Source organism: Mirounga leonina, unplaced genomic scaffold, assembly GCF_011800145.1.
Source record: "Mirounga leonina isolate KUSES-001 unplaced genomic scaffold, KU_Mleo_1.0 Mir_53, whole genome shotgun sequence".
NCBI lineage: Eukaryota > Metazoa > Chordata > Mammalia > Carnivora > Phocidae > Mirounga > Mirounga leonina.
Window position 1 is genome coordinate 82,336,062 of NW_023270807.1, and position 26,022 is coordinate 82,362,083.

At 36.6% G+C, this 26,022-nt stretch overlaps 1 protein-coding gene across 1 annotated transcript in view; it reads left to right on the forward strand.

Annotated features, from left to right (window-relative positions):
• Positions 1–26,022, forward strand: part of LAMA2 (laminin subunit alpha 2) — a 617,443-nt gene that overhangs the window by 496,252 nt on the left and 95,169 nt on the right. The window contains exons 38-40 of the mRNA XM_034990595.1: positions 5,405–5,521; positions 6,223–6,386; positions 7,666–7,804. Of these exons, the coding sequence (XP_034846486.1) occupies positions 5,405–5,521; positions 6,223–6,386; positions 7,666–7,804 (420 nt within the window). The remainder of the gene's footprint in view (positions 1–5,404; positions 5,522–6,222; positions 6,387–7,665; positions 7,805–26,022) is intronic.

The window sequence follows — 26,022 nt, forward strand, 5'->3', positions numbered from 1 at the left end:
TTGAGGAGATTCATTTTTTTTCTTAACTGCAGTATCTAATCTTAACCAATTTGGAGTCTACTGACATGCTGGAAATATTAAAGAAAACTACCATCTTGAGAGGCAGGATGCTGGGATACCTTCTCCCCAGTGCCAGCATGATTCATCCTGCTCGGTGACACACCAGTGGTGTGACTTACCCAGATGCGCACCTCTCCATTTTATGGCAACAGTTTAAGAAATTAAAATTACCTGTGTGGAAAGCATAATAAGCATTTGGGAAGTATTTCAAGAAGAGTTATAGTGGCGCAGTAAATGGTCCTTGCAGCTACTCCTTCCTTTTAGTGATATTTAAAACCAGGAGCCATCATTCTTGGGCGCCCCTGGAGATGCCTAGAGCTTACGAAGTCAGTATTGCAATTCTAAGTGGTCCTTTCTGTATTTTCATTTTATGTGTCATGCTTAACCAAAGACTTGTTAAAAACTTACTGGAGTAAATAGATAAACTGACTAAATTAACACCAGTAAGGCACAGCTTACTTAAGATTGCCAGGGCTGATTAGGTTGCTTACCAAGGTTCCTGCTAGACCAGCTAACTGAGAATCACCTGAACAGTTTGTTCAAAGACGGGTTCCCTGAGCTCCTACCCAGAGTGTCAGTTGGTTAGTTTGGGCTGTAGCCTAGGGTTCATATTCTAAAACTCTCCCTAGGTTAATCCGATGTGCCTACTGGTTTGAGAATAACTGATACAGATTATTCAATCAAATGGATACAGCGTATTTTAAATAGATAACTGCATTGTGCCTGTGTTCACAAAGAAGGTGCTATAATTAAGACCCAGCTCAAATGTTATTTGTTGATTTTAAGGAGATAAGCATGTTTTTTTTTTTTATTAAAAACACTTATTAAGCCCCTACTAAGTTCAAGAAATGTGCCAAACACAAAAATTGATTATATCCAAGACTGGTCCTTATGGTGTGGTCCTTAGAACAGCAACATGAATATCAACTAGAAACTTAAAAATGCAAATTCTTGAGCCCCATCCCAAACCTATCAACTCAGAAACTGGGAGTGGAGCCCAGCAACTTGTGTTTTAAAAATCCCTCCAGTGATTCGGATATAGCCTTAAGTTTGAGAACCAGTGATATAAAGAATAAAACACCATCTCTGATGACTTCAAGTGACTTGTATTTAGTGAGAGGTGCACATAAGTAAGTCACTCTATATGCACTGCAGTAATTATCATGGAGCTAAGCAAAGGAAGGGCATCGAAATCACCCATGGGTTAAGAAGGGCTTCACAGAGGACATGATAAATGTGCTGAGTCTTGAACAAAAGACACTAGTTAGTCAAAGTAGAAAAGGAAGAATATCCCAGAAATAGGGAAAACTATATGCCAAGACATGGAGGGGAAAAAAGAAAACATAAGAAATCTGGGGGAAAATTCAGTGGTTTGATAGGACTGGAATGAAGACTGCATGGGAACGAATAGCAGATAGAGAGCCAAGGAAGACAGACAAGCTCCAGAACTTGAGTAATGAAAGACCAAGTGCATTCTGAGATCAAGTGAAGGAATTTGGGTCTTATCCTGGAAACTATCATTAACAATTAAAATATTGAAGTCATGGATTAAAGTTACATTTTAGAAAATTTGTGAGTGGTTTATATAAACTGGAGAATTAGTTTTGTGTTAGGAAATAGTGTGGTATAAGGTTAGGAAAGTAGGCAGTGGTAATATTAAATGCCTGTCAGATACCAATCATAGCAAGGGGCTGTTGGTAACCAGGGTGTTTGAGATTGACTAGGAATGATTCCTGGCCTCATAGACCTTACAATTCAGGCAGTTTAACCTTTCACAGTACATAATACTGTGATTAATATGGGCTAGGAGCATCCGCAAAAGAGTCACAAAAATGATGGCATCATAGCAGAGACTGAGAGAGATGATGGAGTCACATGAGCCCAAACGCAGAGTTCCAGAAGGGCAAGGTGATCTTACAAATTGTCAAAGAGAGCCATAAAATTCATTGCCCATCTCCGGAAGTGTGTAGCAGAAGATGGCTCTGGAAATAGCATTTGGAGCTAGATCATAGAAGCCTTTGAATGCAGCCTTCTGGAGGGGCATGGGCTTCGAGTGCACTTCCAGCAATGCCGAGAAGGCAGAGGGGACTGTGTGCCTGGTGGACCCCAAGAATGTGAGCCATTCAGTTATGCGAGGAAACATATACTGAAGAGTCAGTCCCCAAATCGACCATTAGAAGGATGCAAAAGGAAGGATTCAAAGAAAGTAGTTAGTTGCTAGACAGGCAGGAAAATAAGCTTCTTTGGGTTCTTAATCCTTCCACCCCGCCCAAAAAGGTTTTAAATTTAGAGAGCTCTGGAATGAATTAAGATCTGATTAGAAGTTAAAAGTAGAAATATAATTAACTTTGGTCTTCAAGTGGAATCACTTAGTAGTTATGCTTATGGCATACTTTGGGAGAATTCCCTTTATCCATGGGCCCCCTTGTTGTTCCTTGAACACTTGAAGCTTCCTACCTTAGGTATTTTTTATCCTACATCATTCTCTATCCTCTCTTTACTTTTGTGGCACTCAGAATTACTTTAAAAATATTATCATATTATTCATTCATTTACTCCCTCCTCCAGACAGGCGACAAGGTACATGTCTCTCCTGCCCACTGTATCCTCAGGGCCAAGAACAGTGTCCGGTGCAAAGATAGAACCGAATTTTTTTCCAGTGAATAAAGTACCATAAAGCAAAAACAAATAAATGTTACATCAATACTTTCATTAATATTTGGGAGCTCCAAATAGTCATCTTTCCTTGTCTCAAAGCTAGATTCCATTAGTGTCTAATTTGAAAATTAGCCACCTCTAAAATCTCCCTAAATTCTGGCTTATCATTTCTGCTTTAGTATGATAAAGAACACATTTTGACCTTTGCATAACAATTGGTTCCCTAAAGTGACTCAGAGCCTTTAGGAAGATTCTCATTCACTACTTAATTGAAATCAGAATGGATATAGCTCTTTACCTAACATCCATGTGGAAATATTCTCTCCCTCTGATTGGTACAGCATTTTAAATTAGCTTGATTCATGAATATAAACAAGCCAAATTGAAAAGATTATCAAATGTCTGAGTATGGCATGACTTTAAATCAGTTCACATAAAAGCTAGGGACTAATTGGTAGTTCTGGAAAAGAATATCAAAGCCTTGGAAGATAAGATGTGACTTGTAATCACAACACCAGGACTCCCCTACCTGTGTTGTGCATGAATAAGACTGATATAACAAAACTTGCCCTGAATTAGCCAGTGATGGGACTAGCTGAATGATCCAAGTGTCACCAGTGCAAGTCCCAGGAATGGACTCTAATTTCATTTATTAATTCAAAAATGTTTATGGAGGAAACTGTTCTAGGTCCTGAAGGTACAGTGATACATATAGACTGTCTTTCTGGCATTTATATTAAAGTGAGGGAGATGGTCACTAGACCAATAAGTAAGTACATAATATGGACATAAAGTCTGGAGCATGGACTAATATACATACTAAGTGATATGTTCAGTGATATTAAGTAACAGTGCTTTTAGCAACTGTCAGAAGAAGCAGTCAAGACAGTTCAATCTATAGAAAAAATAAAATAACATTATCTATGTTTCTATAGTTTGTGGCTACCCTATAAAATAGAATTCAGATAAATGAGTGCTAAGACGAAGAATAAAATAATTATAATAGTTAGCAATTACATTGTGTTTACTGTGTGCTAGGCAGTGTTCTAAGCCAGTTCTTCTCCAATTTTACTGCATATATCACCTGGGGTTCTTGTTAAAATGTAGATTCTGAGTTGAAAAGGTAGTGAGATCTACCAACTCAGAATCTACATTTCTGACAGTTGCTAAAAGCACTGTTTAATGAAAATCAGTGACACCAATTCATTGTAAGATGCATGTAGAGTATAGGGACCATACACAAATGCACAGCCTATTGAACCGTACATAACTGAAGAAGCATAACATACCGAATACACCATGCAATATCACTGAACATATTACTTTGTATGTATATTAGCCCATTGAGGAGGTTGGTGAAGAGACAGGGAAAGAAGGGTATGAGATTAGTGCCTTCCAGCACAAATAAGGCAAGTGATTTCCATAGTAGGAGAGACAGTGCTTTCATTGCTCAAGACCCAGGTTTTATCATTAGGTAGACCAGGGTCCGAACCTCTACTGCATAGTTAGTGTGACCTTGAGCAGATCATTTGTTCATTTTCCTATTCTTTTTTTGTTTTTGTTTTTTTGTGTTTTTTTTAAAGATTTTATTTATTTATTTGAGAGAGAGAGAACGAGAGACAGAGAGCAGGAGAGAGAGGAGGGTCAGAGGGAGGAGAAGCAGACTCCCCGCCGAGCAGGGAGCCCAATGCGGGACTCGATCCCGGGACTCCAGGATCATGACCTGAGCCGAAGGCAGACGCTTAACCATCTGAGCCACCCAGGCACCCCATTTTCCTATTCTTTGAAAAGGTGATAAACACAGGACCTGTCGAGTTAGTGTAGAACTTAATGAGAAAAGCCCGTAAGCTACCTGGCACATCTTGAGGTATAAATGAATATAAAACTAACATTGTTATCTATATAAAAACATAAATGGCAGAGGTTTAAAATGGATGCCTTTAAATCCACAAGCGATTGGGAGAATGAGTGAGCTATATCAAGGAGAAAAAAAAAAAAAAAGAGGCAAAGGTACATTCCAAATAGAAAAATAACAATATTTCTCTCTCGTCGATTTTACTCTTCTAGGCTAGGAATGAGTTCCATGTAGTTTTGAGACAAGCTCTCAGCATCAAGGAAAAATTAGAGCTTGCTCTCTTTTTATGGAACAATCCATTAAGTTTATTCTTCCATGTGTTCGTTTCTCTTTTTTTGAAAAGCACTTCCCCTAAGTTCCCTTAAAAATCTCACTTCTTTCAATTTTTACAGAACTCCCCTAGACTAAATCTGCTTATGTTTATGCTCACAAAATACTCATTTGGACTTTGATTCTGGAATGTAATGTCTAGTTCCAATGTAATTCAGGGTGCTACCACATGCTCAGGAATATATATTCAGCACTTACACTTGAGTTTAAAATGGGTGTCCATCTTGCTTCAAAAATAGTTCTTAATTCCTCAGCTAACATCACATAACTTTTCTTCTCTTGGATGACTTTCTCACATTGGGAGGAGGAAAGCACCTAGATAGACATTTAAATAAAATAACTCTTGAAGGAGCGGCCAGGTAGTTGATGTCATTCCCATCCAGCCTCATCGTCAACGCGATGTGCCTTGTTTGCAAAGCCTGTGTTCAGTCAGCTCAAGGAAGTCAGGAAGGAATATCGGGTTGGATAGGGTTTTGATGTTCTGTTCATACTGTACTACAGAAAAAGAAGGAGGCTATTGAACGTGACAAACAAGAAACTGAGAACACTTTAAAAGAAGGCAAGGACATACTTGAGGAAGCCAACCGTCTTGCAGGCAAAATCAACTCAGTCATAGATGTGAGTATTTCATAAAAGCCAAAGTTAAAGGAAAATAACAATGGCATAGGATTTCATAAGTGGGAAGCAGTGAGAAATCTCAGTAACATAAGCAAATACTAATTTTTTTTTCTTGTGTGTGTCAGATCGTTTCTGCTTGATTCCATTGTGACCGTGCCTAGCTCTTGGCAACAGTTAAAACTTCACATTGTTCTCCCAACAGACACGAGTGCCTGTGTGAGAATACTCACAACACTCCTATAAACCTGTATTTTTCTCCACAGTGATGAAGGGCATTTCTTGTTCCCAGGATAGCTCTTAAAATCTGCTTCAATATTTATATAAAATTGGTTAAAAGAGAAATGTAAACCTATAAGCAGACTTTCAATGTAGTGCATAATGCAGTAGATGCTGTACTATATGGCAAGAGAAACACATATGCTCTAAAAAATCCTAATGACTATCATTTATGCATTTATACCTATGAAGAAGCATTTTCTTAGAAAAAGACAGTTAGGTTCTTCTTGGTGTAAATTGGCTCCATATATTTCCTAATCTCTCTCATTAAATAACAGCTTTTATTCTGTATTCTCTTCTTGCTATATTAGTAAAATTGAAGTTTCATTAAAAAAAAGTGTGTAATTATATCTCCTAGAGAAATTAGTAACTGAGAGGAAGCTTGGATCCACTTACTTAAAATGCCCTCTCTTCTTATATATCAGTATGTTGAAGACATTCAAACTAAATTGCCACCCATGTCTGAAGAGCTTAAAGATAAAATCAATGACCTTGCCCAGGAAATAAAGGACAGGAACCTTGCTGAGAAGGTGTCCCAGGCTGAGAGCCATGCGGCTCAGTTGAATGACTCATCTGCTGTCCTTGATGGGTATGTCATTTGTTGTTGGAAATGTCCATGTATCTTGACACTTGTCCAAAAGTTGTGACTAGCAGAAATGGTAGAGAATCTCTTTCAAATCTTGATTTCTGTAATTAGGAACATACGAGCTACATGGCCTTTCTGTTGAAGAGCCTAATTAGGAGGGTCTGGGCAAAGCTCCACTGAAGCAGCATCAAAAGTCTGAGTTCAAAGTGGATTCAAATACGGCTTGGTGGGGAGTGAACATAGCCCTAGGCTATACTGAGAAAAAATATTTTCTGTTCTTTATTAGAGAGCACAGCGGTTGCTTTATTAGCATTTTAAATAATAATAGATAAACACACATCCTGCTTCAAATTCTAGTTTTATATTTTTAATGAAATCAAAACTATTTATTGGCTTTTGACAATGCCAAATACATAGTCATTAAGTCTGTTTCTTCTCTTTCAAACTCCAGGGAGACCCTACATATTCCCCTGTGAAATAACAGCTTACTATAGCTGGGACTCTTACGTGGGTCAGAGGAGCAAGGTCAAGTGGCAAAGTGTGTTTGACCTATAAATAGCCTTCTAGGTCTAACTGGTATGCTTCCCCTACAATTTTGGGATTGTCATAATAAATATCGGTCCTATAAGCCCCAAGAACAATTGCCTCAGATCTGTTATTTAATATATAACATGTGTAAGGTTCTATTCCAGGACTTGATATCATTGATACAAAGGAAACTATTAATGTTTCAAGACCCTGGCCACAATTCATGCACAATTCATTTTATAGTAAACTTTTGCCCATTTAGCAGGTAAGCTAGAAGTCCACAGATGCAGGCTCCAGGTCCTTAATTAGGGATGTGTTGGTCATGTAACCTGAGACAAGCTATTTAACCTTCTGAGATTCATTTGTTCTCATCTGGGCAGTACACCTCCCCTAAAGAGATTTGTGAAATTCATTCCAGTAATATGGTACACGTGCTCTGAAACATATAGCAAGCTTTACAAATGCCCTAAAGGATCATCTCCCTGCTCACAGTTGCATGGTGCACGTGGTTGCAGAAATTTTTGAAGGATACTGCGGGTGTTTAAAAATGTGTTGGTAGTATTTCACAGCTGAATTATTTAGGAATATGAGTTTAAATTGAAAACTATAATACAATAAGTAGATACCTCATTATGACTTGGAATCATAATGATCTTGGCTGTGATCATTTGGAAGCCATATTTGTTATAAGTAGAATGTTCTTCATTTGAGTACCAACTGCTCTGATGTTCTTTTTGGGGGGTAATCCCAACAGAATCCTTGATGAGGCCAAAAACATCTCCTTCAATGCCACTGCAGCCTTCAATGCTTACAGCCATATTAAGGACTCTATTGATGAAGCTGAGAAAATTGCCCAAGAAGCTAAAGGTCTTGCGCACGAAGCTACAAAACTGGTAAGAACTGAATAGTGTTATGTACTAAGAATGCAGGTCAGTCTTTTGGAAAAAGTACCTAAATGGAATTTCTCGAATTTAAATGAGCTCAGAAAAATCCCAGTAAAGTAGAATATTTATTTTGAATTATTTTCAAAGGCTCCTTTTAAATTGTATCCAAAATAAACTTTCAGTGTGCTGTAATAATAGAATTCTTTTCTCAGTCTCTCACTACTTCCCACTACTGATGAGGGTCTTGAAATTATTGCAGATGCCAAGCAGGTTTTTGCCACCAACTCACAGAAGAAAGACAGTCAAACATAAGACTCTGGACAGGGAAATTTATTGCTATTGCTCCAAATATCATCAATAAGAAAGTGCCCTGAAAATTAACACCGCTGCTTATACTCACCCACAAATTGGTTATATGTGAAGCTTGACTAGAAAGTATACATTTTACAAAACACATGAGATCATATGCTTCTAAACTATTTATACTATTGAATCCTGTATCAATTTTATCAATTGAAACCTGTACCTTCAAAGGAAGCTTGGGCTGTTGTCATTGTTCCAAATACATTTGGAAATATTGCAGAATTTGGGTTCTCCAAGTATAGCACATTATCTGAGTATCTTCAGTACTGACAAATCTTCATTCTTCACATGTAGAGCAACATTTTGAAAATAAGTCATGTGGTACACCTTCATAATACTATTTTAAGCTAAAAAATATTTCATAGGAAGCACATGCTGAGTTAAAATGTTCTGAACTAAATGTTCTGAACTCCTTTGGTCTTCGCATCAGAATTTCAGGAAAAAAAACTAGATTGGACCTTTGATTGTGAATGATACACATAAATAATTAGTGTTAAAGAAACAGATCAATATTTTCTTTGCTTTGGTATTGGACACAAAAGGTTTTTTGGACCTCAGGGATAATAAAGATATTTACCACACTCTTACAAGGTTTATCTCGTGGTCATAATGAAAACATCATATTCCATCAGCAGTTACTACTGTTTTGGTTCCTCTGGGATAAGCTCTAATACCATATGCTCTCTTTATTTCTTATTCAAAATTGTGATACAGTCATTGCAGAAACTTCCCTATGCCCAGTTATCTTTTCAAAAGGAACTTATTTTTCAAATCTAAACTATTTATCTATCTTCTCATAATCTATTTTAAAGACCCAAATTTCCAAGTTCACCATTTTCATCTGACCTATGCTTTATTGTAGGACCATTTTAGCATCTAGCACTGTGCCCGGCAAATAGTAGGCACTCATGAAGGAATGAATGAATGAATGTCATTCTAACTAGTATCTTTCAAGTCTATCTATAATCATTTGTCAAAATCTCACTATTGTCCTTGCTTCATCTTCATAAACTTCTAACATTTCTATATTAAAGAGCTGTTTAATTTCACCCAAATTTAATACTATCACTTTATATGTAGAAGACTGTAATTTTTATGCAGGCACAAAATGTTCTCTTTCCTTAACACTGATGCTTTTACATGACAATCTAACCAGCCTCAAACATAGAGCTGAGATGAACTATAATGCATTGCAACATGTCCTCTTGTTATCATCATTCCTTCTCTTTTTCCATATCCCATATAAAAAAAAATAAATGTCTGAAAAAGTACAAAATAAATGCTAAAGAGAATCCCTTATTGATTAAATGGCTATCCGCAAACTCACAGAAGACTGATTTGTCCCAGAAAACTTATTGGACTGAACAGAAAGTTTCTTTCTTGAACAGAAGAAATAATTTTTTAATTTTAATGTCATGATAATATAGTTCTGTTTTACTAGAAAATAAATATATTCGCCAGTCATTAGGTTGAGCAATTACATAGCTAGGGCTAGCATTCTGTATATGTAAGATCTGGTATTATTGCTGGATAAACACAAAAGAGTGAGACTAAGTTTATTATTAATGTGTGAAAGAATTCAAGGATAAAAATATGGAAGAGTCCTTTACTAGTTTGAGTTTCTCCCTAAAAAGAAGGAAAAATGTTTTCAGTGAATCAGAAAGCACAAAGAAACAAAACAGGAATTTACATGAGGAGAGAAAAGGCCTGTTAGACAAGCAATAAAACAACCAATTACTACTGTGAAGAAAATGGATGTGAATTAATGTGAGAAGAAAAAAAAAAGCATTGAAAATAACATAAGGACAGAAACAAATGAATGGTAGAAATAACCTCAAAGCATAATTGACAGCATTTTTAAAGCAACTTCACTTTTTAAAAAATCTGCTTAAGTCTACCTATTTATAAACACACACATACTCAAGAAGGTCATTGAAAAGAAAATATGAGTGAGAGAAAGTTGATCATTTAACTAAATAATAAGCAGGTGGAGGTTTTGTACAATTAAAGACTGTAGTGGAGCATTCCTATGTAAAGAGTAATAGCTACGTGTCTTGCATGCATCATTTATTTAAATATTGAAATAAAGTATTTTGGAAGTGTAGATATTACGAAGAAACAAACACTATTTTTCTGTTAGTGTCAGGTGGGATAAATACTATAAAGCATTTGTTTTCCAACACACAATCTCCAAGATAACATCTCATTTGTACCTCTGATTGGTGGGTGCAAGGAAAGGAGAGGGAAAATGTGTCACTTTAGAAAAGAGAATAGGAAGATCCAGTTATTTTGTTCTAATCTTAATTGCTTTGGGTCTATAAAAAGTTATCAGCCAGATCAGGTTTTAAAAGTAGGTGGACAAATAGATTTCATATGCTGCTGGATGCTTGGAATCACCACCAGAGGCAACAGACTTCAGTGGCCCTGGGATATGAGGCCTCTGAGCTTTCCACTCGAATGGTCTTAGATGCTGTGCACTTGAATCTGGTGCCTTCCAATAACAAACAGCAACAACAATGAAAAGAAGGGTTATGTAGAGTGAATTCCATAGCTCTGGATCACTAAGATCATAAAGAATCATCACATAGTAATAATCACACAGTCTTACCCATTCTGCAATGTCATCTCCCTTCCTTTCCTTCCTCCCTCCCTTTCTCTAAGTCAGTGGAATGTGCTATGTCCTATATACTAACATGTAGGAAATTTAGGCAGTCATCACCTTCCCTTGGTATCTTGCATTAAAAAAAAAAAATGAATCACTCACTCCCCTGGCAATGGGAGGTTTCCTCTCTTCAGTACCCTCTTGTTTACCCTGGAGTCATTGTCTCAAACTCACTCTCTTTCTCTCCCCCTCTCCTTCTCCCTGTCTCCCCCCTTCTCTCTCCCCTCTCACTTTTCTTCTCTCTCTCTCCCCCTCTCTCTCTCTCACACACACACCCACACATACACACACCAGCAATATTCATTAATACCCTCTAGCCCAGGCTCCCCCTTCTCAATTAGAGTCAGTGTTCAGTCTGATCTTCACTAGAATGAGCATAAAAATAGAAGAATTTATACTGGGCTTCAACTCCAGTACATTGTGTTCTTTCTCTTTAGTCTCCAAATTCAAGTTCTGTTACTTGCTACAATTACCCATCATTTGAAGGAGCCATAATTCTAAAAATTATGGTCTAAAACATGGTCTTTTCCAGATATTTCTAGAAAAAAATATAAAATACAGAATAAAATGAAAGCAATTTGTGACATCTTTTTTTTTTCCCCCATAGAAACAAGAAGAGTGAGGTAGTAAAGAACAGGGCTGTATCAGCAAGGTGTAGGCTTTAGATAAACTACAGAGATGAGGGGGTAGTCTAAAAAATATATTTTTATAGGAGGAAATATACCTAAAAATTAAGTAAGTTTAAAGCCTTGATTCTAATAAATACATGAACTGCTGTTGTAAGTGATTTTCTAGTGTTTATTCCTTTAACATGAGGAGAGTGGGAATCCATAGAAACCTCAAAAGGAGTTTTCTCTTGCCTTAGGGTCAAGAGTCTAAGGAATAAACTGGATTTTTGTAAATTTACTCTTATGTGGCAGATCAGTGGGGGAAAAAACCCTGATAGGAAGCAAGGACGCTAGAAAGGAAAGCCAGAGATTTCTGACAACATGCAGCCTGAGTTAATTCAGATCCATCCTGATGTTAGAAATTCATAGACATGCTAAATAAATCATAACTCCCCAAATTTAATGCATACTTCATTTTAGAAAGAAGAAACAAAAGGAAATCTAAAAGTACAGAGGGAAGTTAAAACAGAAAGACACACTCTAAAGCTGGCACCTTCGTGGCTCAATGAATTTGGAACCTAAATATGCATCATAATATCTAGGGGCTGGGATTTTAAAGACCAGGCAGGGAGAGAAGATATCACAGATATCACCTTAGACCTATAACAGAAGTCTCTAATTGAAGGTATGCAAAAACATGAGACTCTGGAACAGTTGTCTTCATTAATGAACACTCAATGCCTTCCAGCCCCGGAACATTCCCGGAAGTCTTGTTTCTTTTCATGCCCCCCATTGTGAAAAATGTGTCTCATAAGATGCTAAAATCACAAGCCTATGGATTGAAGTCCAAATTTATACCATTCATACGGTACAAGACTTTTCAAGCTGTGAAATTAATGGCAGGGGTACTAGTCTTGGCTACTGAAACCTCCAGAGCATCTAGGAAGATACAGAAAACTACTCTGTTTAGATACACTATAAATAATCAAGTAGGAGTAAGAATAGGCAGGCAAAGTACTTAACATGATCCTGAGATTACTGAAAAATCTGAAAGAGAATATAAAATTGTTTAAATTATTAAAATGTTAAAAGAATGAATAGAAAAGAGTGATGGAAGACTAAATTTCCATTTACTATGGAAATTTGTAAAAGGAGCAAATAAAATTTCTAAAAATGAAAAATATAGTAATTAAAATTAAAAATTGAATGGGAGGGCCAAACAGCATATTAGTAACAGATGAAAAGAGAATGAGTTAGAAAGAAAGAGTTGAAAACATTGTCCAGGATGCAACAAATATGGTAAAACATAAAAGGAGTTTAGGAGGCAAGGAATGCAGATTGTAAAAATGTAAGTCTATGAGGAGTTCCAAAGTCAAGAGTGAAAATGGGGAACAGTAATGGTCAAAGAGATACTGAAAATTTTCAAATATTGGTGAAGAATATGATTCCCCAAATTAAGAAAAACCATCACGATAAATAAAAATAAGTCCACACCTGGAAAGATCACTGTTAAACTTACAGAAACCAAAAAAGAAAAAGAAAACAAAATCTTAAAATAATCTAGAGAGAAAATGCAGAGTATCTACAAAGGAATAAGATTTGCTGGTTAGCATACTTCCCATTGAAGTCACAATAGAAGTCAGACAATGCACTAATATCCTCATGGTATGTTATATAATTATATGATACAATATGCCACTCAACTCAGAATTCTATATCCTGTTATACCTCATTCAGAGGGGAGGACAAAATAATGCCATCTTCAGAGAAAAACTGAGAGTTTACCGATTACAGACTCTCACTGAGCTCCTATAAAATACAATTCAAAAGGAAAGTCAACAAAATCAAGGAAATTAGGGATTAAAGAGACAAAGTGAACAGAAAAATAGTAAATGTATACAATTTAAGTAAGCATAGTGAAAATAATAATGAAGATAATTACTAAATGTATGTAATTGCTTTAAAAAGTTGAGCCAAAAGAACAAGAGAACAACAACATGAAAATGGACAGATGGTCAGAGTTAGAAGTTTGTAAAGTCCTTAAAATTTTGGGAGGAGAATTAAAAAAGACTGATTAGATTTAAACTTTGTTAAATATATGTTTTAAACATTGATGATAATTATTGAAGAATAAAAATAGGGATATTAATCAGAGTTCTCTAGAGAAGCAACCAATAGGATGGATGGATGGATGGATGGATGGATGGATGGATGGATGGATGGATGGATGGATGAATGCAGAGATTTTTTTGAAATTTGTTTTAAGGAATTGACTCACACCACTGTGGGGGCTGTCAAGCCTGAGTTCTGTAGGACAAGCCAGCAGGATGGAGAACCAGGGAAGAGTTGATGTATCAAGTTCAGAGACAGTCTGGAGGGAGAATTCTTTCTTTTGGGGAGGATTTCAGTCTTTTCTTCTAAGACCATCAACTGATTAGATGAGGTTCACCTACATTATGGAGAGTAGTCTGCCTTACTTGAACTCTACTGATTTAAATGGTAATTACATCTGAGATACTTTCAGAGCAAGGTATAGACTTGCTTGACCAAAACCTGGAGACATAGCCTAACCAAACTGACACATAAATTTAACCATAACAAACAGTTATACTTTCCCAATAAGCGAAGAGAAAAAAATGTGGGCAGTGGAATTTTCAATCAATTCCATAAAAGGCCAAAAATAGAAAAACAGAAGCAAAAAAAATGGTAAATATAAAACATGAAATATGATAGAATTAAATCAAAATACAGCAGTCAGAGTAATTATGATTAGCTGCCTCAAGAAATAACCCCTGAAAAATCAGTTGCTTACCACAATCCAAATTTCTGTCTCATATCGTACCCAATGTGTGTCAAGCAACCCTACTCCATCTCGTAGCTACACCATACCATGGAGCCTCTGAGGTTGTCCTGGCAGGGAAAGAGAAAGACAAAAGAGATATGCATGCTCTTCCCTGCCTTGGCCTGGACCATATCTGGTCTGTTGATCAGGAATAGTCACATACTTCAATCTAACTATAAAAGAGGCTGGGAAATATAAGCACATCAAATTTTTGATGAACATTAACTGTCTCAGTATCAAGTTGTCTTCATAATAAATGCAAACAGATTAAAATTACTAGATGACAATAGTATTTATATTGGTTTAAAAATGTTGAAAAAAATACAGCCATCAATATATGGTGTACACAAAATACCACTAACTCTAAGGGTACAGAGGACTGAAAAAGAAGAGGCACAAAGAGATACACCAGGGTAACACTAACCAGAAGAAAGCTGGTGTACTAATATTAATAATCAAAATAGACTTTATATTTTTAAAAAAGTTAGATAAAGAAAATATCACAATATAATAAAAGGATCAAGTTAGCAGGAAGATTAAAAAATTTTGAACCCACAAAGTCATAACTGCAAAGCCTAAGAATGAATAAAGGCAAATGTGAGAATGAGGAAATCAACATAACTATAATAATAAAGGGAGATTTTGTCATTTCTCTCTTAAAAATTGATAGGTCAAGCAAAGAGATGTAAGGATACAGATTTGAAAAGTACAATAAATGAGCTTGATTTAATGGTCTTATAGAACTCTATATTAATTAGGTAATTTTGTATGTCCCATTAGATAAAGCACTCATGAAACTTAAAAAAAGACAGAGCCATGAACTAGATCACAAAGCAAGTATAAGTAAATCCCAACACTCCAATAGCACCTCAGTTGTATTCTCTGAGCGCAGTGCAATAAAATTAAAAAATTACTCATCAATATTGTTCCCCAGAAATGTTTTAAATAAAAATCACACTTCAAAGTAATTCATGGGTCAAAGAAAAATATAGTTTGAAGTTACGAGTACAAAATATTTCATAACAAAATGGAAATAAAACAACGCATCACATCCAGCGGCACTAAAAAGGCAAGTGAAGTTTAAAATGCAGTTATTAGGAAAAGGTGAGAACTGAACCCAGTTATCTAAAGTTTCTGATCAAGAAGTTCAAAATAATATATAAAGAAAGGAATAAAAATAAAAGCAGAAATTAACAACCTAGGGAAATATTAGGAAGCTGATTCTTACAATAAACAGGCAAAACAAGACTAAGTAACTAGAGCTGACACATATGGACGGGATTAGGAATGGAGAGGGGGACATACGATAGAGATAATATAGATTTAATAAATATGGATATACTCCAGTACATGAGCAACTTTTTTCAAAGAGATTTGAGTGCTTGATGAAGTGGACGATAAATCTAAATGTACTCAAAAAAAAAAGAGTAAACCTGAGTAGAAGTCTCATCATTAAATGAGTTGAGTCAGTTGTTAATAATCTACCCATAACAGAATAATAATGTCTACCAAAATTTCAAGGACTCAATAACCAAAACATTTTAAAGAATAGAAAAACAAATATTCCCTGGCTTATTTTATGAGTCTGATATAATCTTGATGGCAGAACACTGTATGAACAAGACAGGATCAAAAAGAAAAACTATGGGTCAATCATAAATAGATATGTAAAACTTTAAATAAAATATTATCAAACCAAATCCAAATCTATATTTTTAAAGATGTAGACAAATACAGAAAAAGTTAATATTAGTCAAATATGGATGATGAGGATACAGGTATCTATATTAATTTCTTTTCTTATCAGTATACTTAAATTATTTCCTATTTAAGTGTTTTAACTAAAATGAAAGTAAAAGGAAATTGAAAATCAGTTCTCCAGGAAGATCTGCCCTGAAAAATATGAAGAAAGTGGTTTTTAAAGGCTCCTGGAAATGAAAGAGCATCCCTCATCCTTCACACCAACAAGAGGCCCTACATTTCTTTCTTTCTTTTAAAATTCATGATGCATGCATATTTTATTTCCTTTTAAATTGAAAAGAGAAGCAGGAAATTTCAAGCAACAATCCCCTGACCTAACTTTTCTCACCTCTAAACTCACACCCCAGGGATAATCATTGCTAAGTCTTCCAACTATTTCTTCTCCTTTGGTCTCTCTTGATAATATCCTTATCATGCTATCATGCAATTCGTTACTTTAGGGAATTATCTATTTAATTACTGCAGTGATACGTGACATGAAGTTCACATAGATCCTATCACATCACATCTCCCTCTCACCCATTTCCCAGTGTAGGTACGTTATGGTGTTTAGATCCATTACGGTTTTCTTTTTAAACTTAAGTGGAGGGGCTCAGAGCTTTATTTCCTGTTCCTGTCAATGATGGACTCCCCACTCTGTAAATGCAGACCTTTGTGCCTTCATCCTGCCTTTAGTTCCCTTTCTCCTCCCAACTTCTACCCCCCCCCTTTTTTTTTTAAGATTTTATTTATTTATTTGACAGAGAGACAGCGAGAGAGGGAACACAAGCAGGGGGCGTGGGAAAGGGAGAAGTAGGCTTCCCGCCGAGCAGGGAGCCGATGTGGGGCTTGATCCCAGGACCCTGGGATCATGACCTGAGCCGAAGGCAGACGCTTAACGACTGAGCTTCCCAGGCGCCCCCCAACTTCTACCCTTCTAACTTCCATATTGTCATATCAATAGAATTTAAATTTTTGTCTATAACCAGAACCTTAATTGGAAGCACTTCCTTAAAAGACCGCCTCTGATTTTTTTCAGTGCGGGAAGCCTGGGGGGCACTTGGTGTCTGGCTGCATTGCCCTGTGCCACCAGTGAAGGGGTAAAGGGCACTCTGTTCCATAAAAGGATTTGCAGGGCATTATCCGTTTTTATCCTCATGACTGACTCTCATCCTCTACCTCACCTGTTGTTTCTGAGCCTGGCCACCTTCAAAGTCTGTGAGCCTCCTTCCTGGCTTACCCCCTCCTGAGCAAGGTGAGGGTCCAGTGACTGCAGAGGATTGAGGGGGGGAGTAAGTATCTAAGGACCTGTGTTGATGTGGTGAGGGAGGCGTGTCTATCCTTCTAAAGTGAAGATTCCTCTGCTGAAGTCATACACTTTCTCTTACCTCCTTTTCTTTACACCACCATACTTTTAATTCCCACCATCTCCCCTGCACACTTACTCCATTTTATTTAGTCTCTTGGTACTGTTTTGTGAAAACAGTGTCTTTTGCTCAAAATTCAGATTTTTAAAAAAATTTTTTTTCTTTTTCAAAATTTTTTTTAAATTCAAGTTAGTTCACCTATAGTGTGGTTTTAGTTTCAGAGGTAGAATTGAGTGAAAATTCAGGTTTTATTTTATTTTATTTTTTAAGATTTTATTTATTTATTTGAGAGAGAGAGAGAAAGAACACGAGCAGGAGGAAGGGACAGAAGAAGAAGCAGACTCCCTGCCGAGCAAGGAGCCTGATGTGGGACTCCATCCCAGGGTCCTGGGATCATGACCTGAGCCGAAGGCAGTCACTTAACTGACGGAGCCATCCATGTGCCCCAGAAAGTCAGACTTTAAATTAAGTAATCCATATTTCTGAGGAGTCTTTTGCTCTCTTCCTATATTTTATTTCCTCGTGGAGAGAATATGTTTGAGGGTCTCCACTAACCCATGCAGTGGTGGGAGGAGTCAGAAAAAGGCATCCCCACTGGGTGAGATACACCAGGCCACACAGTGTGGTGAGCAGTAAGCTGGCCAGTCCAGTGCCCCTGTGTAAACCTTTGGGCACAGTCCCAAGATCCCTGGGCTTTGGAAGCTGCTGAGTTTCTCTGCTTGCCCTGTGCTGTGCACAGTGAGCTCGCATGCTATTTCACTGCTTGGTGACTGTGATGTTTTGTTTCCTTCCTACTTGCTTTTTTCCAGAAAACAATGCTCCCAGAATTAAAATGTAGGCTGATAATAGACCCTTTAGTGGACAGAAACGTGGATTTTGAATATTTTGCTCTTTAACCATTTCTCACCCCAGGATGCCATGATTTTCATATAGGTAACACCTGATACACAGTAGCCGATCACAAATGTAGATGGCCACCTCCCATCTCCAAACACTAATGTCAGAAATCTAGCATGGCCAGGATGCGTCAGATTTTCAGAATTGACAAGATATTTGTATTGTCACGAGATATAGGAAAGTTGAAGAGAGAAGATGATTTCAAAGGAAAAATAAAATTACTTTCTTTCCCTATTTAGTTTGAGGTAATGTCTGAATATCTGTTTGAATGTAGATGTCATGTGGGATTTTTTTTAATGGATGGGAATTAGGTTCTAGTGGTGTGCTAGAATTTCTAAATCAAGTTGGGGAAAGAAAATCGCAGGAAAGAATTTGGGAATTAGAAGATCTGCCTTCAAATTGAGAGCATTGTATGATCTATTCTGATCCCTCCCTTGACTTGATTCTTATGGTAAATATGGTCCTTAAAGTCCAGATCCTTTTATCTGATTTAATATTCAATCTCCAACACTCTTAAGATCATTTCTTACTCTTCATTGGCCTAGTTATGGTACTTATAAGAGGTGCTCATGAACTATTTATTGACAAGTACGAGATATTACACATGTCCACATTTTAAATTTTCTCTTTAAGATTTTAAAAATTGTGATCATATACTTAATGTACTTAACATGTCAATAACATTACAAGATACAACATACAGGGTAATCAGAGATAATTAGAATTCTAACCTGTCCTCAAACCAGCAATAATCATAGATGTTTTCATTTGTCATGCTAATAAAAATAATACATTTTAACTTTTACCTAATTTATTCTTTGTTATACGTTTTCCTTTCTTTCCTATTATTCTGTCCTTTAATATTATTAATATTATTCCTAATAATTTCTTCTTATTTATTAGTTTTTGAGTCCTTATAGTAGCAAGATTCTTTGACATCATGGCTATTGGTATATAAATCATAAGGGTAAACACTGTGAATCTTGCAATAGTATGATTAAACATTAAGGCATTTCTAATGAGTGTTTGTTTAGAAATATGGTCATATCTTCTCTTCAGTCTGTCTTATTTAGTATTTGCTTTGTGTAATTGGATGAACCAAAATACATAAAGAATACTTGCAAGGTCATTTTTTAGTTTTTATTTCCTACATAAAGGACTGTGCAAATATTAGCAGAGTACATACTGCATTCAAAAGGCTCAATAAAATATGGTGTTAGTCAAGTTGTACCCTTTAAATCACATATACCTTGTATTTTATTCTGTCAACCACTGCTTAGAAGTCATTCACACAGTCATTTTGACTTCTTATTAATACCTACAATCATTGGGGGTGCCTGGGTGGCTCAGTAGGTTAAACGTCTGCCTTTGGCTCAGATCATGATCCCGGGGTTCCGGGAGCTCAGGTCATGATCCCGGGGTTCTGGGATCAAGCCCCACGTTGGGCTCCCTGCTCAGCAGGGGGCCTGCTTCTCCCTCTCCCTCTGCCATTCCCCCTGCTTGTGCTCTCTGACTCTATCTCTCTGTCAAATAAATAAGTAAAATCTTTTAAAAAATATACCTACAATCATTGGAATTTAAATTTTGTACCCATGTAGTATTAATGGGAAAATGGCATAACCCGTAATTGATATGACAATTGAATCTGCTGATAAGATTGGTGAGCATTTTTTCTCCATCAGCAGCTCAGCAACTTGTCTAACAACTGAGTGATTCACACAATAGCAAATATGGAAAAAGTCCGTGAGAATCGAAGTCACCTAGAAAAATATTGAATCTCTACGTAAAAGTAGTATTCATTAAGCCACTCTGATTTTAGTGATTTTCCCTGTATATGATATGCTCATTGGAGTCAATAATTTTAAAAACTAGATTGGAAACAAAAAAGCAAACTTCTGTTTTATGACCCAGCATTATACATATTTAAAAATTCAGGGCATAAAATGTTAAAAATCAAAGGGTTTGTTTGTATCATCAGTCCGAAACATGGCAACTCTTTGGGGTGATGCTATAATGCAACATAAGTGAGAACTAATTTCGTTCAAGGTGGTTGTGCTCTCAGACTTGTTATTTAGGATTTCCACCTATAAGTGCAATAATCAAGAGGTGAAATGGCCATGCTGGATTGGACTTTGAACATCAACTGGAAAAAAAATATTAGGTCCTCTGAGAATGTTCTCCAACTCCATAGATGCTTCTCTATTGCCTTGACTCCAAATCCAGATTTCTTACAGTATCTGCTCATTCTGCCCCCATCAGCTTGTTCAGTTCGTGCCTCATTGCAGGAAGCTAGTGGCACCCATAGATGCTGGGGCAGTGGCTGTCAGGCTGTAGTTGGTGAAAATCTGTTCTCACTTAGTCATATATTTTTAAATCCTCTCTTGATTGTCCTTCTCGGTGTTCTCATCAAGCTGAAAGTGCCCAGTCACAAATTCTAAACTTGCAGTTTTGAGGATTCCTATTTCATGCAAGTCTCCTCTGTATGCTCACTGGCTTTCAGTCTTCTGCAGAGATTCATCTAATCTCTCTCCCATCTTAGGGCATAGTGTGCGAGGCCAGGACCTACAGCCTTTCAACAGATTTCTGACCACAGCCATCTCCCTGGGTTGTTTCTTCCTCACTCTTTATTTATTATTTCATTTTAATATCCTGTAGTATTTTTAAAATATAGGTCATATTAAAACACCTTTAAAATCAATGAACAGTGATTTCCTTATTTTAAAATTATGATCTTTTTTAATTGTTACAAAAGCAGTTCTTACCTGTTATAGAAAAGTGGAAAATACAAGCAAAAGGAGAAAATATGCAATGTGCATAAGCCCACCAAACACAAATGATCACTTTTATAATGTTGTTTATCTGCACATACCTTTTCCTGTGCAAACAGCTTTTTTGCAAATATAGAACTGTTTTGTAGCTTAATACATAAATGTATCTAATTAACATCACATGCACTTTTTTTTCAGTATTCTCAAAAATTGTATCTTTGGGGCACGTGGGTGGCTCCGTCGTTAAGCGTCTGCCTTCGGCTCAGGTCATGATCCCAGAGTCCTGGGATCGAGCCCCGCATCGGGCTCCCTGCTCGGTGGGAAGCCTGCTTCTCCCTCTCCCACTCCCCCTGCTTGTGTTCCCTCTCTTGCTGTATCTCTCTCTGTCAAATAAATAAATAAAATCTTAAAAAAAAAAAAAGGAACAAAAATTGTATCTTTTACAATGTACATAGGATTAGATTCTACCATTTCTTCTGAGAATTTATTTTACTAGAGTAAGAAATTTCTCCCTGATTTTTAACAACACTCTAACATACCTGAATATAAATTTCTTCTGATAAACACCTCATACAAACACATTACAGCGAATCACCAGCCCTTACATGTATCCCTGCATATTATTGGAACAATTTTCTTTGTTAAAAAAATTTTTTAACTTAAAATCATTTAAGTTATGTAATATCTTTGCAGAGTATCTCCTTTAGAGATACACGAGACTTATATTCTAAAATAAATTATTTCATAAAGAGGGAGCAATGGAATAAGTCATAAACCATGCTGATGAATCTTCAATTACTTCTCTGACAAATAAAAACAAAAGCAAAAAGAAATATTCTACATCTGTCCTTAGAGACAACTCTTTGAATGAATTCAGAAATTCTGTCTCTAATAAAGAAATTATTGAGGACCATTTAGAAAAGTAATAAAAGTATAATATAGAAGGTAATATAAACAATAGCTTTTATAATTCTTTTTTTTAAGATTTTATTTACTTATTTGACAGAGAGAGAGAGCGAGCACAAGCGGGGGGAGCGGCAGACAGAGGGAGAGGGAGAAGCAGGTTCCCCGCTGAGCAGGGAGCCCAGTGCGGGGCTTGATATCACGCAGGACTCTGAGATCATGACCTGAGCCGAAGGCAGACGCTTAACCAACTGAGCCACCCAGGCACCTCTAAAAAATAGCTTTTAAATTTGTTTCTTTTTTTTTTTTTTAAGATTTTATTTATTTATTCATGAGAGAGAGAGAGAGAGAGGCAGAGGGAGAAGCAGGCTCTGAAGGAGCAGGGAGCCCAATGTGGGACTCGATCCTAGGACCCTGGGATCATGACCTGAGCTGAAGGCAGACGCTTAACCATCTGAGCCACCCAGGCGCCCTTAAATTTGTTTCTTAAATAATAAATCACTGGGAGAGAGGTATACCACCCTGATAAGCTTAACTTCAGGTCTCATATTCACATCTTCTTCTCCTGATAGAGCTTCCTCTGACAACAAAACACTGCCAGGTTTCCATGCTCCATTACGGTAGTAAACATTTTCTTTATAAGGGATTGTTTTTTTGTTCTACAGTTCCAGTGGGGAAGGCAGACTGTCTCCATCTTTGGATAATCAGAGCTTACTTTGGTGCTTGAGACAGCTAAAAACTTTTTTTGGGTAAATCAGTCAATTCCTTCATCAATGACATGGTACTTTAACAAGAGTTACTATGAATATTTAACAAATAGTAAGAAGGAGAATACTAACATGTATTAAAAGTCAATTAAATGGGGGCAGCTGGGTGGCTCAGATGGTTAAGCGTCTGCCTTCTGCTCAGGTCATGATCCCAGCGTCCTGGGATCGAGTCCCACATCGGGCTCCCTGCTCTGCGGGAAGCCTGCTTCTCCCTCTCCCTCTCCCTCTCCCCCTGCTCATGCTCTCTCTCTCTCTCTCTGTATCTCTGTGTCTCAAATGAATAAAAAAAAAAAAAAGTCAATTAAATTCCAAGCCCTCTATAAAATCTTTGTAGACTTTATCATTTCATTTTTTCCTGTATCTTTCCTTCTCTAAAAATGTCTTAGATTATCTCATATTTTTCATAAATAATCATTAATAAAAACATACAGCAGCCTACATATAATATTGTGTATGATACATTTTCATAAACATTTTTATATAATTTATATATACACATATACACACAAAAGAACTTATTATTTATAAAAATACAATCTCTAAAAAGCAAGAAACAACGTATCTTGCAACTCTAAGAACCTCATTTGTATTTCCCATATGCCGTAGACACAGCTCAGAAACTCAGATGCAATGCTTATGAATATGTATGAAGTATAATTAGCTTGGAAAATGCTGCTTCATCACCTGTCCTGATATTGTTGATGTGCTTCGGTGACTTACTAAGCAATGTTGGAAAAGGAACTCTCCAAATTCCAATGAGTTGAAACAGTTCCCTTCATCCATAACATGTTAGTAGTTTTCATTCTGTTATCATATGAAAGGCTGGTCTTTTAAACCTGGGTTGTGGATATACTGTTTATGACTGACAGATGTATGTCATCAGGCCTTTACTTTAGTATTTTGGAGTGCTTCTTGAAACATTGAAAACCTGTCTATCCCTCTACATCCCTTGAACACAAACCTCTCATTTCCACTGCCCTTGCCTGAGGTTACAACTCTTTTTTCTCTAGGCTATATTATGATAATAGCCAATTGGTGTCTCCTTTTTCTGCCACACACCTGCCCAGTTCATCTTCCTGGACTAAAACCCTGACCATACACTCTTACTCAGAAGCTTTCAATGGCTCCATGTTGCTTATTGCCCAGTGTTTTTAGCCTGACATTCAAGCTTTCCAGAAATTGACTCTAACCTACCTAACAGCCTTAGTTCTTCATACTGCCCTTCATAAACTCTACAGTCCTTTGCAACTGAAATACTTGTTCTGTTCTCCGCACATCAAAATTTCCTGCCTCCTTAGGGCACCTGTGTGGCTCAGTCAGTTGAGCATCCAACTCTTGATTTCAGCTCGGTTCATGATCTCAGGGTCCTGGGATTGAGTCCCACATCAGGCTCCACACTCGGCGGGGAGTCTGCTTGAGGATTCTGTCCCTCTCTCTTTGCCCCTCCCCCCACTCATGCTCTCTTGCTCTGTCTCTCAAATAAATAATAAATAAATCTTTAAAAAAAAATTTCCTGCATCCTTGCCTTTCCTTCCCTTACCTGAGCAAGGAATGGTTGACTAAAAATCCAGGAAGAAATCATCAGCTTCCTGAAAAGCAGGAAAGACAAGATGCTTGGGAGCAAAAGAGAGGTGACATTCATAAGTGCAAGAAGATAGGAAATTAGCAGCAGGGAAGTCTATCAGCAGATGGACTTCGGTTAGGGCTCAGTCATGTTGTTGGATAAAGATGCCAAGGTCCAATGAAAGATCAATAAGTTGATAATCAGACTAATCAGAAAAAAATCAATATCCAATATTCAATATCAGGAATAAAAGAGGTAAAATCAGTACAACTTCTGCAGACAATAAAGGATTTAAAAAAAAATTATTAATGATCTTATCCCAGAAATTCAACAATTTGAATGAAATGGACAGATTCTTTGAAAATTACCAACTACCCAAACTCACAAATAACTAACTTGAATGTCCATTAAAGAATTGAATTTGTACTTAAAAACCTTTGTACACATACACACACACACACATATACACACACACCCACACACAAATTCAGCCCCAAATGATTTCACTGGTGAATTCCATGAAACATTTAAGGAAGAAGTAATAAATTCTTCAGAGAATTGAAGAGAAGAAAATATGTCCCACCCCATTCTATGAGGCCAGTATCATTCTAATACAAACCAAAGACATTATGAAAGAAAATTTTAAATCAACATCCCTCATAAACATAGATGTGAAAATTCTTGACAAAGTCATTACAAATCAAATCTAACCATTTATTAAGATAAGCTACAAACTAGGGGAATATATTTGCAAATTACTTCTCTGATAAAGGATTTGTATCCAAATTATGCACAAATATCTTTCAAAATTCAGTAACAACAAACAACCCAATAAAAAATTGGGCAAAAGATTTAAACAGGTGGAAAATAAGCACATGAAAAGGTGCTCAAGATTATTTGTCACAAGGAAAATGCAAATTAAAACCAAAATGATACACACACCTATTAGCATGTCTAAATTTAAAAAGACCGACTACATCAAGTACTAGCAAGGATGTAGGCAAACATAATTCTCATACACTACTGGTGGGAATTTAAAGTAGCACAAATAATTTGGAAAACAAGTTGGTAGTTTCTTAAAAAGTTAAACATACTACTATATCATCTAGCTAATCTACTTCTAGGTATTCACTCCAGGAGAAAATGAAGGCATATGTGTATCTAAAGATTTATACACAAATGCACCTACAACTCAATTTACAATGGTCAATGCTGGAGATGACCCAAATGTCCATCAGGAGGTGAATGAATAGATTGGGGCATATCCATTTAATTAAAAAAGGATCACATATAGTTACAAGTACAATGTGGACAAAGGTTGAAATAATTATGCTGAGTGAAAAAAGACAAAAAAGAGAACAAACTAGATGAGCCCATTTATATAAGATTTTGTAAAATACAAATTAATAGTGATGGAAAGAGGAGCAGTGTTTGTGTAGAGATGCAAGGAAGGGTGGAAGGGAGAAATTAAAAAGAAATGAATAGTTCTCTACCTTAATTGTCGTGATGGTTTCATGGGTGTCTATATGTAAAAACTTACCAAATTGTAAATTTTAAATATGGGAAGTTTACTTATGTCTCAGTAAAACTGTTGAAAAGTGTAAAAAGGCAGACAAAAAGTGAATACTGGTCACCATTGTCCATAGTCCCTCAATTTCCCCAGCTCAAACTTTAGCCTCTTTCCATGTTGTCTGACCTTTCTCCCTCTTTTCCTCTCACTTCATTTCATTATTTCTTCCTTGCAGC